The 18966-nt window shown below is 42.4% G+C and overlaps 1 protein-coding gene across 2 annotated transcripts in view; it reads right to left on the bottom strand.

Annotated features, from left to right (window-relative positions):
* Positions 1-1243: 1243 nt before the first annotated feature.
* The window catches only part of kcnt2b (potassium sodium-activated channel subfamily T member 2b), a 35403-nt gene continuing 17680 nt past the window's right edge, over positions 1244-18966 (bottom strand). Inside the window, exons 11-30 of one of the 2 annotated variants that reach the window (XM_068718483.1) lie at positions 18237-18401; positions 17374-17510; positions 16700-16763; positions 15549-15657; positions 10295-10403; positions 10092-10148; positions 8745-8897; positions 8416-8669; positions 7667-7991; positions 7472-7577; positions 7215-7387; positions 6667-6738; positions 6345-6479; positions 6119-6230; positions 5271-5369; positions 5084-5167; positions 4872-5000; positions 3757-4102; positions 3003-3087; positions 1244-2902 (exon numbers count right to left, since the gene is read on the bottom strand). In XM_068718483.1, coding sequence (XP_068574584.1) covers positions 2785-2902; positions 3003-3087; positions 3757-4102; positions 4872-5000; positions 5084-5167; positions 5271-5369; positions 6119-6230; positions 6345-6479; positions 6667-6738; positions 7215-7387; positions 7472-7577; positions 7667-7991; positions 8416-8669; positions 8745-8897; positions 10092-10148; positions 10295-10403; positions 15549-15657; positions 16700-16763; positions 17374-17510; positions 18237-18401 — 2832 coding nt within the window. In that variant the 3' untranslated portion in view covers positions 1244-2784. Of the gene's footprint in view, positions 2903-3002; positions 3088-3756; positions 4103-4871; positions 5001-5083; positions 5168-5270; positions 5373-6118; positions 6231-6344; positions 6480-6666; positions 6739-7214; positions 7388-7471; positions 7578-7666; positions 7992-8415; positions 8670-8744; positions 8898-10091; positions 10149-10294; positions 10404-15548; positions 15658-16699; positions 16764-17373; positions 17511-18236; positions 18402-18966 lie in introns of both variants that reach the window. The other variant, XM_068718482.1, reaches the window with a different exon arrangement.

Below are 18966 nucleotides of genomic sequence, written 5' to 3'. Positions count from 1 at the left end.
CAAACTTACCCAACAGTGTATACAGGCAGTTTCTTGTCAAGCAGAATCAAATAACTGCTGGTGTCACCTATCTGACCCACAAGGCCCTCTCAAGCACTGTGAGAGTCTAGTTCTTTGACTTCTCCAGCCCTGCTGAGGGGCCGTTCCCCTTCATTATTCCGGTTCAACTAAGACAACAAGGAGGAGTAGCAGAGGACTGATAGAGAACTATGGTGCAAAAATCAACTCAAGCTTAATCGGCAAGACCAAAGAGCTGGTAGTGGAGCACCAGAGGAACAGGAGGCCCACTGTTTCCAGTTATCATGCAGGGAAGAAGGTGGACAGGGCGGATTCATGCAAGTACTTTGAGTTCCAAAACAATAAAAAAACTGGACTGGACACAACAAGCCGTCTTCGGGAAGGGACAGAGCACACTGTTCTTCCTGAGGAGACTCCGATCTTTCAGCGCGCAACAGGCTCCTACAGATCTTCTGCCAGTCTGAAGCATCCAGAGCACTGGTCCTTGCTGGGGGTGTGCTGTGGAGTCCGGCAGACTTCAGAGGCTGGTAATGAGGGCCAGCTCTGTGGTCCAGCTGGAACTGGACGGTCTTCAGGTAGTGTCAGAGATATAAGTGTAAGTGTCAGTGATATAGTGTCAGAGTCGCTGCCCATCTTTCGGCGCAGGCTGAAAACCCACCTCTTCAGGAAGTGCTACCCTGAGCCTTCTACTTAGCACTTATTGTATTCATACTAGCTTGTTGCACTTATTGTATTCGTATTACTTATAGCACTAACTGTTTTTCTTGTTACTGTACTTTGGCTCTGAGTTATGCTCTGCTTCATGCTCTTAGATGCTTGTTTGGAAAAGGAAATGTACTTATGACTTCTGGTGACTAGTAGTTCTTTTGATTACCAATGTTGATGCACTTATTGTAAGTCGCTTTGGATAAAAGCGTCTGCTAAATGACTGTAATGTAATGTAATGTAATATAACTCTGATTATTTTGGACATTACACTCAAGGAATTAGAGCCATTTAGTGTGATACGGTAAAAATTGCTCAGGAACGTGAACTTGCCGAAACCCACAAAAGACCTACTGTGTCAGACAATCAAGTGATTAATTTAGAAAGAAAAAAAGTGAAAATAGAAATAAAATGACTTAACTCGTATGACTACAATTATGATTCTAACAAGTGTAATCGTTCGAAGAGATACTGGTTAAAGCTGCACAAATTGACACCACAAAGGCAACAAAGCAATGGCAAGCTATAATGACTGACTTTAATATATACATATTTGTATCTGTTGTATTGGCACTAAAGCTACGGCAGTGGTGTTGGCAGGGTTGCAGGTTAGCATTCCCACCACATGGCTGCACCGTGTGTTTCTGTGTGAAAAAGCACATTAAGACTTTCTGACAAAAGTTTTTTAGATGTTGGCAAATACTTGGTAAACAAAGAGCATAAATGTCCACCCTAACAGGTAATGTACTTTAATATAATGGATTAAAATATCAGGTTCCATAAAACAACTGAAAATCTATTGAATAAGACTGATAAACGAGCAGAATGATTTCACTCACTCTACAGGCACATTTTCACTTGATTTCAGAGAAATTAGATTTTTTTTGTCTGAAAATCAAATTATATTATAGACTTTAATTACATTCTCGATTAACAAACTAATTACTTGTTAAAGTGGATATTTACTATGCAATAAATACAGCAACTATATAATTGTCAAGTTTATAAATCGGCCCTAAAACAGAGCTGAATCAAAACCATTTCATTATAAGCTTCACAAAGGTAGTATTTATTGCAGGGCTATTGTACTGGATGGCGTTATGGTGTATGTTACTGTTATTTTGTCTGTCCCTTGCATCTCTAACATGCATGTCAGAAAAAGCAAGCTGGTGTCAGGACGGCTCACACTGACTGACAGAAGCAGAGAGGGTGGGACTTTAAAAATAACAACAGGCGAACAGTAAACTCAACAAACAGGTTTGTTCTGAGAGAACTCGCATAACTGGAAACGGTAAAATACTTCTGACAGCAATGACACTGAATGCCCTGCCCTGACGATGCATGCTGTCTGTCTGTCTACTTCAATCAATTATTGAGACTGGTGCTCTTTGGATTCCTCCGCTGCTGGTGAGGGACAAACAAATGTGTGCGTTTGACTGTGTAAGCAACCGGTAAAAAGTTTTAAAAAAGGCTTTATGAAGACCAAAAAAAACAGGGATGTGTGCACTGTCGTGTCACTTTAAAATACGTCAAACAACATTAAGTCTGACAAAACACACCTACGACACAGAGAAGGACACAAAAATACACATCCCTTGACTTTCATTTGGCAGCAGAGTCCTTTTGCTGTCCTGATCAAATTGGCAGTGTCTTACTCTTGATCCATAAGCATACACACTCATTCACACACTTGCACATACGTACAATACACACACACACACACACACACACACTGCACATACATGATGCAGTACATAACATGCACATAGACAGATATAAATACGTACAGTTATTCATTAAATGCACTTCTGTGTCCGCAGCTCTCCGCTTTGAAAATAGAAAGGTGCATAAACAAAACATTCCCATTGTTATAGAAAGCGTCCATGCAACACTGGCACCTATCAGTTCACCCTGACTGAATGTGGAGGAAATATGAGGGCCATGTGCCACCTGGCTGCATCCCTTTCCATCTCACCATTTCTTGATCTTTGAGTCTGTTGTTGTGTGTCCTCTTGCTGGCAGTGTTCTGACAGTATATTTGTCTTTTTATTTTTTTTTCTCTCACAGATGGGTGCTGTCCTGTGTATCGAATCTGTGGCTCTCCGAGATCCCTGCGCTGCACTTCCTGCTGCTACCCTGATTGGGTACCAGAGAGAGGGGGTCTGGCCTGATCAGGTACCTGCAGATTGGGCACAGACAGGGGCGGCAAATCCTGTAATAGTTTTCATGCCGTGTTCATTTTATAGTGCTATCAATTACATTTGGCGTTGTGTACTCACACGACATCGTGCAGCTCTAGTCTGGTGTCTGGAGAAGGGTTGATGAGGATATAAGACAGTCTGTTCCCTTGGTCTGTCATCCCATCTGGCACAGGAAGAAAAGAGGTGAGTGATGCAGGAATTAAAATAGGCACAGGATATACAGTCGGCTGTGCAACATCCGTACACATAATAGAGGCTTTGTTACTGTGATTCACAATACAGGAAGACAAACTTAGATACAAATGGACGCAAGCAACAGCGACAACAACAGAGGTGCAAGAAGTACTCAGATCCTATCAAAAGGTAAAAGTACCAATACAGCAATGCAAAAATACGTTAATTCAGGACAATATCCAGCATTCAAAATCCTAATTATTTAAAAGTACAGTGAGACCCCAGTAAATTGACAGTAAGTATTACTAGCAAAGTCTACCTTAAGTATTGGAAGTATTGCTGATTCAAAAAGGTTATATGTAACTATAAATAACATTGTTTGATTTGTAATATCAATGTATTAATGTGCATGTTGTTGTAGATGGTTGAGGTGGAGCTAGTGTTACCTACTGTAAGGCGTCACAAGCTAAACAATTTGGGGAACACTGGATTAAGCTTCAACAGTGCATTGTATTTCATAAGCTTATAATTTTTTTTATTTATGTCAATCGTCATTTATAAAGTAAATAACTATAGCTATCAAATTAATGTAGAGTAAACTAGTAAACTTGAGATTAAGAGAAGTATACTTTCATAAACAAACTACATATCGACGTACTGAATCCAGATGGAGAAAGGCCCAAGTGTTTCATCCTGGTTTTCACCAGCGCGTTGAGTTCCTGCCTCTCAGAGCGTCTGAACAGGGTCAGTCTCTGCTGGTTGATCCTCTCTGCAGCACTGCCCGGACCCCCCTTGGCCCCGCTGGAGCCTCGCCCTCCCTTCCTGCTCAGCCGCCGTGCCCACTGCATGCTTTTCCTCCGGAGCAGCGGGTGATCTGAGGAGTGGGAGGAGGTGGAGATGGGCTCCGAGGAGGTGCTGTTACGGTGAGCACTGGTCCGGGACAGCAGGGGCTCCCTGGGTTCTCTGGTGTCCTCGTAGTCCTCCACTGTGATGGATACCTGGGACTGCAACATACACACACACATATTCACACACACATATTCACATACTCACATACACACACAAACGCTTTTAATCTCCTTCCAACCCACACCGATTTTATTAAGTCAGTTCTTCACCAGTGATGTCTCTGATTTCTCTTAAAGAAGAGGAATTAATACTTTCTTATCATTCTTTAAATGAATGATGACCAAGATACACTCTGCATATAATGAATAATACAACATTCTTAAGCATCTTTTGTGTAACCAACATATCTGCCACGGCCCCAGAAAAAATTAAGACTAAGCAACTATGCAAGAATGTTTTTTTTGTTGTTACATTAAGTCACGTATTTATATGTCACAGGATGAATACACAAGTCAAAAACTAAGATCATCTGACTGTCTTCATATCTGATTGTGTCACCACAACTCTGCATTCACTTACAAATTGAATCAGCATTTGGATAGATCTACTTAAATAAATCTTAATTGTATTTATACCTTTTTGTAATTAATGAAAGAAATAGTGACATTGTAGTAACTGAAAGCAAAAGAGTGAGAGTTTTAAAATCTTATCTCATAGTTATCTATTATATTTTATTTTGCAGAGTTAAATGGACCTTGTGACCTTTCTCTCTTTAAATATCATCAGGGTTTCATATATTCCTCCAACTCGTATTTTATTGTTGGATGTAATGAACATTATGGCCTCTAGGAGCCACTAGCAAGGCTTTAGAGTGGAAACTTGTTCATTTAAGTGGCCATAAAACTAGTAACAGCAGCAGCACACCTCAGAGACGGGAAGCTTATGTGCCTCTGTCCGATAGATGCCGATGGGGATGTCGCCGGTGGAGGAGCACAGCTTCTGGTAGAGCCTGCCGTAGGTCCGGATCCACAAGTCATCTTCTGTGATTTTCATCTAGAAAACACAATAATCAGCCTTTGGAGCCACTTCACAGTCCAAGCAGTCTGAATTCAAGCTCTTTGTGTCCGGGTACTCACAGCACAAAGGAAACCTGAGCCAGGCATGGAATCTAAACCCAGCAGCAGCCTGGTGATGGAGATCATGTAGTCCTTCACAAATGACTGGCAGGAGAGCACGGTATACAAGTCAACAGATACAGACCATATTTGGCATTTTGCCACACTTCGTTTTTCAGTGAGAGTGAAGAGTTTGTGCTCCAGATACCTGGTAGAGGAGAGTGTCCAGCATGCTGACACTGAACACCTTCCCCGCAGAGAAGGGCAGGCGGAACATAAACACCAGGTTGGATCCCTTCTCCCTTTCCTTCTGCAGATCAAAAACACACACACACACACACACACACACACACACACACACACACACACACACACACACAGACACACAGACACACAGACACACATTTTTCCCCGATTACACTAGTCTTGGTAGACATGAAAAGTAGTAATGAAAGTTTTTGTAAACATCATCGTTGGACCTGCACCCATAAAACTTTCATCTTTCTTATTTATTTTCAAGCATCCATTCAGCATTCATTGGACCAAATGCAACGTAACACTGTATAGCTTCAGAAGTTAGCTTCTTGCATGATTTTGTAAAGTAGGATTTAACTAGAAAATCCCAAGAAAACACACACAAACATGCATTCCCCAAACAAAGAAAAGGCTGGAAAGCCACCAGAAGTCCTTTCTGCTGTGAGGCAACACTGCTAGAAATGTCTATGTTATGTTAATCCCAGATTTAAATTAATTTTAATATGTAATGTCAAGAGTGACAAATTTACTTATTTGTTAATAAATGTTATTGATGGCCGAGGGGAGAACTCATAAGCTGCCACACAGACAGCAACATTAACAACACCAAAGGCTATAATCAGTTACAAATGTTCACTGCAAAACTTTACAGTAGATGCATTTTTAATATCACTGAGAATACTAAATAAAATATGGCTTTCATGATGAAAAACAGTCTGCCGTCATTGTTTTTTTCATTATGAGGGTTGAGGACAATGAGAGAGAGAAAAAGAGGGGGGTTTGAGAGTATGAAGCTTTTACCTTTTCCAGTTTGGACAGAGCCAGAGAGTAGTGGTCTTTGACTTTGAACTGCATAAAGCGCATGTTGGCTGGGTGGGTGAGCTCCGTGATTATACTAAGAGCTGGGAAAAGTCTGAGATGAAGAAACACAGAGACAGAGAGAGAATAATGAGTACTCCAAAAAAAAAATACACTCAGTTTAAGATAGTGTGTGAGATATTGCAGAGCAAGTTTGGGCAAAGCAGACCTGAAGAGGGTCTGGACATTGACGATGGTCTTCGCGTCAGCCATGTAGTCCTCCTCTGCGATCATGGAGCTCTCTTTGTCAACCACCACCATGGTGTCGGCGAAAGTGACTCCACATCGCAGCAAACTGTCCAGACTGATGAGATCGTGAGAAAGAAAGACGAGCAGGTGGGAGGAGAGTATATAAGATTAGTGTTGAAGGGCAGTATGAATAAATCAAAGAGTAAGTCATTTGAGAGGTTTACATGAATAAAGATTCAGGAAATAATAGAAGATGAAAAAGATACATGAAGAAATCAGCGTGGAGCTGTGGTCCCTCTTACTTGTCGATGGAGCCCACTGTGTAGAACACCATGGGGAACCAACAGATTGCCTCTAGGAAGTCTGCTTCAGGTCTGAAACAATCAACCAACAAATACGCTTGAGATTCCTACGAGAAGAGATTTATATTTTCCATGATGAAGAGCAAACGTCCCCACGGAGACCGAGAAATACAACACAGCCAAACTGCCTGCAGAGAAAGCTGAAAATAAGAGCACTACACTGGAGTGACTCAGCATTTTATTGCCTTTTTATTGAATTCCACTCTCATTTGGCTGACTGCGTTTGTGTACCAGCCACAATACACAACGCAGGATTGTGGTGCGCATCGTCCTGAAAGCATTCAGCATTTCACAAATCATGTTTACGGTGACCTTAAATAGCACAGTTTTTCTCCTCCACTGGCAAAATTTAAGGAGGAATCTATTTTACTGCGCAACCCAGATTTGTAGCTGTTGTGCTCACAGCAAACATTTTGGGCAACATTAACAAGCAACCTATTTCAGTTTGAAGCCGTTTTCATAAGCATGGCCAAATAATGTGTTCTTACATGCTCTCCAGCAGCAACACAATGGGGTTGAGCTCCTTCCTGGGTCGGTAGTAGGCCCGGAGAGGCACAATGAAGTTGTACAGGCCGTTTCCTGCACTCTCCGCGGACACAATGATCAATTTGTTTTTGAAGCCGTAGGAGCGGGCATCCTCAAAAAGGGTATGGTGACAAGCCTAGGAGAGATGCACAGTGGTCATGGAGGATGACAGCAATGTGAAGTTGTGAAGTCAAGACAGCAAGCCATTTGAATCCCATACTTTGTCCATGCGCAGGCAGCAGAAAGGCATCTTTTCTTGAAGAAGGTGGCACAGCGCAGGCGAGCTGCCGATGTATGGAGAGTTCAGCGGGTATCCCTTCACCCACCTGTAGCACAAGGCCACAGTTACCACTGAACAAGTTTACACTTCAATATACCCATGAATGAAAATTCAAACAGCATCCTCGTGACTCACTCGCAGTGTCGACCCCACCAATGGGCGCTCTCGTCTCTGTCGCTGTCCTCCTTGCCCTCGTCTCCCCCCTCATCCTCTGACTGGTCTCCGAGCAGGTCAAAGGTGGGGTTGTTTACGCCGTCCACTAGCTCCAGGACAGGTGCGATGCTATGCCGCCTCTCCTCGGCTGACTCTCCCATGGCAGGCAAGGCCAAAGTGTTCGCGCCACCCATCTCCGTCCTGGAGCTGCTCCTGCTTCCTCTTCCGCTGCCTAGCACAGTGCTCCCCGGCTCCTGGCCCTCCGGGCTGCTGTCACTGGAGTCCTGCAGGTCGATGGCCACTGTGCCTGTAACATGCACACACAGCCACGGTGGTCATCAAGCTAAAGGTTCAAACACTATGCACAATGGGTTTGCACTGCCCCCTGATAATACATACTGTACTGTTCAAATTGAAAAATACTGTTGTCCACCAGGTGGTGTGTTTGTAAAACCACAGTATGCAACATTTCAGTTAATTTGGCAGTTGCTCTTATCAAATGTGACTTATAATCAGATACATGATAACTCCTCAGAAAAGCTATGCATATTTTTTAAAACACCCAGATTGGTGTCAAATGTGAGATCTGCATAATTCTGACAGCTCTGACGGTGCTGCTTTTTAAAACCAATTAATGACAGTCTTGCATGTTTAACCAAACCATAGAAACTGCAAACAGAAGGTCAGTGTGGGAATGTTACACAGTCTTTGTGATGTCACATCTGACTGACCCATGCTGGCGATGATACTGTGGACTGGCAGGCGGGTGAGTCCATGGTAGATCGTTTGGTGCACTCCCCTGGTATTCCCCCCCGTGCTGCCCCACGATGGCTCCCTGTGGCCCCTGACAAATGCTGAGTTCTCCTCTTTGGAGATATTGATGTAAAAGCACGTGTCAGAGGCCCCCATGATGTGGCAGGGTCCAGGGTTCAGCAGGATGTTGGTGGTGTCCAATCGGCGCACTCCTATCAAACATACTCCATACCTGCAGCAGCAAAGACAGGGTCAGCTCTGAACAGTGCAGCTTCTCACTCCTTGGCTTTTTCACATTATAACTTACTTTTTGTGAGCATGAAAGGAAGCAAAGGTGAAACTCTTGCCCTGGTATTCCCCGAAGAATTTACTTTCCTCCAGGCGGATGTGATGCACCTCATTGGCAGAGCAGCGGCGGTAGGTTCGGTGCCATTGGTCTGCTGAACATACACCGCCCTCCCTGAGATAGAAAAAGCAGGATTCATTGGCCATGTGGGGAAAGGCTGACCTTTAGAAAACAGGACAAAAAGCCTCCAGCTCAGCACCAGGGCCACACTAGAAGTTTTTCCACTCGAGGTTTCAAAGGTAACATCTTACATCTCTGTCACAGCCTTGCTGATCGATACTTCAATCAGCACACGGACGTAGACAAGGACACATAGCCTGTCTTAACAATAGGTCCCAGGTGTACACACTCACACAGCTAAGTGGACAGCATTTTTCTCTGGGGGATATGGCTTCAGACACGGAGGCTAAAGAGGTGATGCATGAAGCAAGGGTGTGGAGGCAGTGTAAATGTGGGTGGCCTGCGACAAAGACTGCATTATATAAACAAGTGTTATAGCAAATTTGCAGTTTACAGGAACTAAGTGTAAGGCAAGAGAGGAGGAGGACGAATTATGTAGCATCGCCACGGCCAATAAACCAAATGGTATCACGTCCAGATATAGAAGCGTACTTATGAAACACCCTGCTTTTAAATCATCAGACACAAGCTATAGAGTATTATTATGTCTTTGTCTGTTCACAATCACTGAGACATTTCTGTGCTTTTCACCTTTTAGTAAGTTTGTGTGGATACCCTATTGTAAACTTTAGGGTCATAAATTGGGGCTTTAAGATGATAGTCACATAAATATCAAGATGTAACCCAATGAAAAGTTACAGGAAAAAAAACTGAAATAAACAGGAAGGCTATTCAGGCACTCCAAAATCTTTGAGAAACCAAAAGAGGAAATATTAAAAAGCCTCTGTCATAGTGGCTAAATCATTAAAAGAGGCAACATGATTTGACCACAGTAGGTCAGGGTATCTAACAAAAAACAAATATCTATTGTTTTTGGAGCACATTTACTATCAACAGCAACACAACTGGTATAGTTCTGCTTTAATGCCCTAATGATACAAAGTAGAAAGTATCAAACAACGTTCGGGTGCTTTTCACTCCTGTTTTCAGCGATAAACTGAATCTAACAAGCAAAGAAACAAACACAGTTTCTAAATTACAAGATTCCCCTCCTTTAACGAAATGTCCTCACAAACTCACACAGCTCAGTGGGCAAATGATGGAGGTTGACAGAGGGGTTGGATGAATATCGAGCACAAACACACTATAGTATTCCTGGGGTGTGAATGCAGATCAGATGAATCCTACCTGTTGAGGGCTTGAAAGGCTCCTACACGTTGCTTGAAGGCCTCTTGGGGTGCCGTTCTGGGGAAAAAAGTTGAGCGATAGTGAGGAGAATAGAAGCAGCTCACTTCTATTCACTATACCTACTGTACATTTCACTGTCAAGACTGCACAGTGAACAATCAAATAGAAAGAGAGACGGGGAGAGAGAAGGAAAGTGAACTTACTGTCCTCTGGAGGAGTGGATCAATAGAGTGATGAGTGTCGAGGTACCGGGGCACACACAATTTAAAGCCAGCATGGCGTATTTAAACTCTTCTTCACACACCACATGATCTGCAGACACAGGAAACAAGAAGGGCAAAGTGACCTAATTCGGCAAACACAAACACCATAAAAGTTTCAACTCTGAGCCCAACAAAGCTGCACTGAATACAAATGCGCTGCTGGAAAAGACTTTGTCAGTTTGCATGTGACAAAGAAAGTAAATTTCATCCCATTAATCCAGGAGTAACATAAAAGGGTCACAGATTATCTCACTTAATCCTTGGTGGTATTTGGTCATGATTATTACAGTTTTATCTGCTGATGTTTGGATAGATACGTCTCTGAAGTTTATGCTTCCACTCGACTCGAAGAGAAAGAATAAAATGTCATTTGTGACACTAAAAGAAGGGCTAATCTGTTATTTTTTAAAATGAATGATTTGGTCTATAAAATGTATGTGTATGTAACAACATGTATTACCTGCATTACGAATACATTTTATATATATATATATATATATATATATATATATATATATAAAAATATAAATATATATATAAATATTCATAAATAAATATATATAAATATTTATAAATATATATATTTTTACAGAAGTATATTGATCAGGGTCCTGCTACAGGCAACTATCACTTAACTGACTAAATGTTCCAGTGTTCTGGTTAGTTACTCAGCTTAATACACAATGTGAACAGTTTTTACTGGAACCACTACTATTCCAATAAAAATGGTTGTTGTTGTTGTGTGGCTATGTGGCTCTTTCAAACACATACAATGATTCATGCATTTCCATGATTAGAGTGTTAAAATGGCGGCATCTTGCTACTCAAAGGCACAAGCCAACGCTCAATTAAACATGTCACAATTTTATGTTGGAAACTGTGTCAATTTATGTTTTATCTAACATAAATGAGTGAAGCAGACAGCCGTATCAAAAAACACTTTATCATCCCCTTGCACCAGCTCCCTGTTTACTCTCATGGGGTCAATGTTATGTCACTACTGCAACCCACCGCTCTGTTTTTTTGGGGGGGGGGGGGTTGGCGGTGATGGGAAGACCTATAGAAACAAGCCAGTGATTCGGTCTCAGCCTTATTAATATACACCCGAGGGTCCCCCATTTGGACGCAGAGTACATCAAAACTTAGAGAGTTTTGTGTTAAAAGTAACTGGCAGAGAACCCACGAAGAACGAATATAATGATGTTATAGTTCTGCAGAAACCTCAGCGTCCTGGGAACAACATGAACTAGGTCACTTCTACATGAGACAAACACATCTCCCATCAGCCAAGCAAACAAATAACAAAATATCATAAACCATACTCGATATGACTGGGACAGACCGGAGAAAACAGCTGCTACACTCCGTTAGCAACGTGCTACCTACGAACATGCAGCATGAAAAAGCATGTCCGCCTGACGGAGATTACGGACATAGTTTCCATTTCTCTCCCCGGTAAACCATCGCAGAGATATTCAGCTTCGAGCACAAAAAGTCACACAGCTTTCATCGAATATTGTACTTACTTTTGGTCGAATCTCAGCGAAAAAATGAAATATCTCCGTACTTCCACTGCATGTATGTCCAGCTGCTGGTGCTCCGTGTGAATCCGTTCGATTCGTGTCTCTCCGACACTCCTCGGATTCTTGAGAGGGTTGGAAGCTCAGCAAATCAGATTTCAGAGATGGGACGTTTTTGAGCTTTATTGGCTAATAGTGCTGTCAATCATCTAGCTAATTCCAGGCAATTCTATTGGCTCCTACGGTTCGAAGGATGTCTCAATGGTGAAAATCGGAGAAGGGGGGGCTGAGATACAGCCCTGAACAGAGAGAGTGGCTGAATCTGAAGCAGTATTTGACCTTAAACTAAACAACTAAAAAGGGCTTAGAAAGAGCTTAAAACACTCAAAAAAGGTCCAATCTTCTGTCTTTTGATTCATTGAACATCAGGAGTGATACATAGAAGTGATATAGAGTGTTTTTGAATTTAAAAAATATTTTTGTATTCAAATATTGGAATATTTGATCAGTTTTTTAATTTTATATGCTCTATATTTTATAAATGTTTCACTGTATCTATGTATAGCTGTGTATATAGAGCCTATATCAGTTGTTCTAAGAGCTCAGCATATTTAAAGTCTTGGATTTCCATACTTTCCAAAAAACAATATCCTAAAAGTGCTGTTTTTCCAGGGCGAGCTTTTGAGTTTTCCAAGTTGTGCTGTGTTCCATCCTTATCTTATGTGAACCTGTAACATGTATTCTGATAGTTCCATGATTTTTCTCATCTCAAAAATATATTAAAAAAAATTATTATTATTTTTTTTATTTTTTTATTTTTTTATTTAATTATACACTTAATTAGGTATTTCTTATCTTTATTCTAGCTGAGGCCTGCAAATAGGCCTCGTTTGTAATTAAACAGCTTTCCAATCAATCATCCATGACTTAACGCAGCCCTGAGCCAAACTGACCAAACAGAGATGACACTCCTCATGTTTACCTGTTGCCACTCGGCCTTCTCTTTGAAAGGAAAAACCAATAGAGCAATTCATGTTTGTCCCGAGCCAATCAGTGAATCTGATGCAGGGAGCATCCGTTTCCCCTGCTGTGTAATTCTAGATTGCATTATCTTCAGTGATCAGCACACAGGCATATTAGAGCTTCCTTGTTTACCAACAATGTTGAGCTAGGTCCTAAAAGCACAATATGTGCTCTGTATTAGAAAATAATTGGGAATGAACATCAGAGCCTGACAAGAAGCATCAGTCTCAATCAGCTGGCAGTCTGAGTAACAGACAAGCCAGCTGAGATGTAAATGCAGTTTTTAATAAATCAGGTCTGTGTGTGCCTGAGGCTGAAGCAGGTGAGTGACAATTAAAACTACTGATTGTAGATCTTCTGTTGAAGCACCAATGTTCTTCTGGATCAGAACAGTACATCACAAAGCAGCTCACACGCAAATGTGCGGAGGGGCTCTTGCTATTCAACCGGTGAATTTGCCTCGAAACGGAGGCTTTCAGAGAGCAATGGCCATCTGAAAGCCTGCAGAGTAAAAGACAAAAACATTGATGTTGCATTTATGGAGCACCAACATTTCATTATTGTTACATTTGATTCTCTCTGTCTGTGTCTTACACACCAACACACACACACACACACACACACACACACACACACACACACACACACACACACACACACACACACACACACACACACTTCTAACTCCCAAAGACACAGACACAGTAGTCACACACCAAATTGAGACTTTTCTCCAATATCCAATTTCCAACATCCTTCTTGATCCCTTCACATCCCATCGTCTTCTCTGTTTACAGTTCACCACAACCCTCCATCCTTCAGGTGCCTGGACCAGGAGCGAAACCAATTACAGACCTCGACAGACACACACACACACACACACACACACACACACACACACACACACACACACACACACACATACACACATAGACACATACACACACACACACACACACACACACACACTTTTCTCTTTCTGTCAGCTTCTCTTAGAAAAACAGGGTCTTTATACCCATCTCTTTAGACTGTTGATTTCAATCACAGACTGGTATCAACGCTGTGTGCAGATATGTGCGCGCAGTTATTTGCACCTTCTGCAGGAGTGCAATTACGACCTGACCACAGGTCCAGTGGTTGAGCTAATTAAATCAGTGAGCCGTTATTGTTTGCATGAGTGAGCTGCTATCAACTCCATGCAGCTACAATGAGCCAAGGTTGGGAGGGCGGCCGTCTATTGTTGTTCAAAACATTAACTGGGGAGATAATCAATCGACACTCTGCACCAAATTATGTGTGGTTTCTCCAGCACCCCATAGTTTCCTGCCCTGCCGCAGCATCATACCAACAGATATTTTCTAATGAACGCTGAGCTGTTATTAAGCTGTGGATCAAATCAAATCTTGTGTCTCTTGCTCATTAATGCCTCCTACAACACCAGCAATTAGTGGGTATATTCCAAGTGGTGTCAAAACATGGGATCTGTACTTAACAGTGATGTCCTTGTGTCTGCATACTGATTTGCTCCCTGAGTCCACCTGGCAACTTCATTGTTAGAGGGACTTTATAGACATGATGATCATGGACTTTGTGTTTTGTGTTCTTAAAGAGGTCCTTTACTTTTTTACCATAGACCTACAGGGAGTTTATCATTCAGCACTGAGTGGCTGCTGTGTCAAAAGGGCATGACTTTTGTCTATTTGAAAAATGAATGAGGAGGGTATCTGAACATGTCGAACACTAAGATAACACAAAGCAATTCACATGCATGATAGAGCTGTCTGACTCCCAGCACAGGAGTGGGAGGTTCACCCTACTAAGCCAGCAGATGATGATATAAAACAGAACAGGTGTAAATCATAAATTAACATCTTTCTACCTAACAACTCCTGCCAGACTCACAACCAAGGCCTCAGTCTGGCTGTGGCAGTGAGGTGTTTTAAACAGCGCTGCAGGAGCGAAGGGGGAGAGCTCATCTGTCCTGTTAGCACAACAGCAGAACTCCTCAAAAGAAGGAGATTTTCTTTGCCATGGCAGGAAAGTAAAACGTTAATCATTGATAGAGACAGCTGGGATGAGGGCGGCAAGCTAGAATTGTGTTCTCCAGGGCTGTAGCCAGGGAGATGTGTGAGAAAAGGGTGAGAGAGAGAGTTTGGTTCCTCTTCTTTCACTCGGGCATGATTGACTGTTGTCTTCTGTTGAGCAAGGAGAAGAAAGGTCTCTCTCCAAAAGGCAATGTAAAAACTCACAGAATCCCTCAGGGGGCTTTTTAGCCAAGCCGAGACCAATCTGTTCAGCACTTCCTCAGAGCTGGTAGGACGGAGAGCTGTGTGCTGCAAAGCCACGCTGATGGAAAAGACCATTTTTTTCAGGTTTCAAATCAAGCTGACAAACTGAGGTAGAGAGGGGGACATGACGGAATAAAAGTGAAGACAGGACAGCTCAGTTTCCTCCGATGATGTCGTAATGCAACACAGCAGTAGCAAAACAAAAATGCTATCTTTAACAACACTCAGCTCTGGTCACAAACTGTGCCAGGACATGTATTGTTTAGTCAAACGACCGTAGTTGGGTCAAAACAAGAACGGACACGCAGACTTGCACACCTCAAGTCACTATCAGTGTATGTGAATTCACACTGCCTTACCCACCTGCAAATTTGACGTGGAACTTGTTCTCCGGCTTGAGAATCTGGACGTACAGGGGGCAATTTGGAGCAAAGTCTTTCACTGCCCAGGCTCGGAGGATGGTCTGATGATCCTGAGAAAATTGGAGATGGAGGGGATTGAGATGGACGGAGTGAAAAGAAGGGAGGAAGAGAGGAAGAGAGAGAGAGAGAGAGAGAGAGAGAGAGAGAGAGAGAGAGAGAGAGAGAAAGAGAGAGAGGTAGAAACCCACCTTTAGAGGCATCGGATTGTGGCTCCTCGCTTAATAATCCCCTTTAAACCACTGACGGCTCAGTGCAATCAAATGGCCCTTGCAACATTTCAAAGTAATGCAATTGTAACATCTTTCTACACAGAAGTATTCAACGCTGCACAGAACATGTGGCGAAGCCATGAACAGTGAACTGAGTAAAACTGGCCATGAGACAGTCGCTGAAAATTCAGCCAAAGGAAAAAACCTGACTAAGAGTTTACAGCCATGCTGGCAGCTTTGTGAGGCTGTTCTCTGGCACAGTGATGCTTTGAGCTGCAAAGCTAACGTCAGCATGCTCACATGGACAACACGCTGATGTGCAGCTATGTTTACCATGGTCACATCTGCACTAAACCAAAAGTGTGCAGGTATTTGAACAACTAATAATTGTGATGTACTAGAGACAAAGTTAAAGGATCTCTAAAGTAATTACAATTCAGCTGCAAAATCCTTAAGTGTGAAAACCAGGTGTTGATTAAACAGTGTTATCAACTCACTATCACGGCAATGCAGCGCTGTGTAACGCCGCACCTAAAGAGTACATTGTTTTCTCTTGTTTTTCACATAAGCCTGCGTAAGTATTTTTTTTCTTTTTGTGTCAAGCCTGTGTTTATTCTCAGCTTCAGTTGTTCTTATGGTGCGATTAGTGAAATCACCCCATAAAACAACAAGCACAAAACTTCAGCCAATGCAGTGAGCTAAATCTGCTCGTTTCCACAGCTGCTTTAAGGATTTCTTAATGAAGAACTTCACCCCAGAAAACTAAAAACAGACAGACTACAGTTTAAGGCTTATTATCATCATCATCAGGCAAGCAGTCTTAATGTAGATATTTTGCAGTGCGAGGAGTCATGGCGACACAGGGAAGCAGTGAGGAACGTACAGCAGCAATGCGGTCCACTTCAAACCGGTTACTGAGGATAAAGCAGGCCTCAGCATCGTCCATCCTGCAGGCAGTTAGTAGAGCATGTGGCCATGGGAGCGAGAGAGATAGAGAAACAGAGAGAGGGAGAGAGAGACAGAGAATCGGGGAAGCGATGAGGAGAGAAGACATGGGAAGGAGGGTGTTGTCATGTTATTGAGAGAGAGGACAAAAGAGAAAGAAGCAGGACAATAGAACAAAAACTAACCAATATGTCTTTCAAGCCCACGCTATTCAGGGTTGAGATAGGAAAAGGCGAGGAGAGGGGGAGATTTTTTAAAAACTGTTTTTTTTCTCCTTTTCTTTCACTGTGACAAAGCCAGTTTAAGGTGCTGTGGCTGTATTATCAAAAGCCAGAGGGTACACAAAAAGCATTATGACTCAAACTGCAATTACAGTCGTTACTTCAAGGCTGTAGGTGCTTTGTGTATTAATGATGAGCTCAAGCTTCTGCATGTGAGGACTTTCATTTCAAGGCTCTCAGGTCTGTTCTGGCCTTTTTTAAGGGCCCGATTGCTGCAGAATTATTTTGTGATGATAATGCTTCTACAGATCGATATCTCTCGATAGATATGAAAATAAATACATCTATAAAATCAGATTCTTGAGTGTTGTTTTTGGTCACAGTGACTCACTTGGCCCTCATCAGGTCCTGGTCTTTGAGGGCAGAACCCTGCAGATAGATGACTCTCTGGGCCCAAAGAGGGACGTGTAGGACCCTCCTCACCTGGACATCCATCTCTGCTGGGCAAAGGATCACCACATAGTAGTCCTACACACAAACACACACAAACATACACACACAATTTGTACTGTGGCTGATGATTGTTTCACAACAAGCAAGACACGGTCACAGGTTATCATTTATTCTTGTTTTGTTGCCATGTTCAAGTGAAAGGATGTTGAGTAATATGAGCCTGCCAGAGGGAAGACGCTTGAGAGGGGAATGTAGAGACATGAGAGAAGCCCATCCTCAGTGTATGTGCACTTTTAACGTCATCTTTTCTTTAAACTAGCTGCTTCAATTACCACATCTTCAACTAATATTCCCCCCTCAACAGATAAATTCTGGTGTCACTCTGCAAGTTAATCATTGTGCACAGTGACGGTCAAACATCCAAGCGAAGGGACTATATGTAAAACACGTTATTTGAGTGGAGGACTTGAACTTTAACTATTACCTGAACCTGATTCTCCTTATAACCCCAGCCCTTTGATGTGTTGAGGACAAACCAAATCAGACACACCATTATTGAACAAAGAGATGTGCACACAAGGATGCACCCTCAAGCACACACACACACACACACACACACACACACACACACACACACACACATCTGCTCCGACATGAATAAGTCAGCAGTTTGATCCATGCTATTGCTGAATTAATCCTCTGCTTTAACCTCAGCTGTTCGGGCACCTGAAGAGGATTACAGACAACAAACACAAGACCCCCGTACACTTTCTTGTCCTGCTTAAAACCATTTTGGCAGACCTGCAGTCGGGGGTGAGCGAAGAACTCATTGAGGAAGTCCATGAGGAGGTCGATCTTGAGACAGCTGACACACAACACCACGTGTTTCTCCGTCTGCGCCCTGTAGCGGCTGTAGTTCCCCCCGGACTTCTGCCGCTCCATCCACAGAAAGGCCAGCTGCTCGAACTACATTCAGGACGACATCCATCACATTCAACAGATGGAAATTGGATTAAGTTAGATGAAAATACAGGGAGGAACCAGGTGACTTAAGAAAAAAAAAAACAATGCCTAATATGGAGTTGTGTTTCTGTTTGATTAGGGAGAGTGTTTGGGGTAATAAAGAAGAGTGGACATTGGGTTCAGGACGGTGGCTGAATGGAATATGATAGCTGACATTAACAGGAAGGTAGGTTAAGGAAATATCAATAAGACTGAGCAAAATTGTGGAGATCTGAGTGTGTAGATGGATGGTGGGATTTAACAGATGAAGAGATGCAAGAAAGAGTCAAGGGACTGTTTTGGTTTTTTAGACATTCCACTGAAAATTGCCAGATATTTTACAGTGAGCACATTGGTTAAAAACCTATTTACTGATTACTTTGCTGCAAAAAAAGCATATCATTGTAGTTTGCAGTAAAAAAAAGTCCTCCTGCAACAAGCATAGCTCAGAAAATGTGTCAATACTAGAAAAGGCATTGTTTGTTTAATTGTTTTTAAATCTCCTTTTCTTTTGCATTATGTTTTGATG

Source organism: Cebidichthys violaceus, unplaced genomic scaffold (genome assembly GCF_023349555.1).
Source record: "Cebidichthys violaceus isolate CVI_PGR_0920_01 unplaced genomic scaffold, fCebVio1.0.p SCAF_23, whole genome shotgun sequence".
Taxonomy (NCBI): Eukaryota; Metazoa; Chordata; class Actinopteri; order Perciformes; family Stichaeidae; genus Cebidichthys; species Cebidichthys violaceus.
The sequence above is the reverse complement of the archived record's forward strand: the minus strand, read 5'-3'. Positions and strand labels throughout refer to the sequence as shown.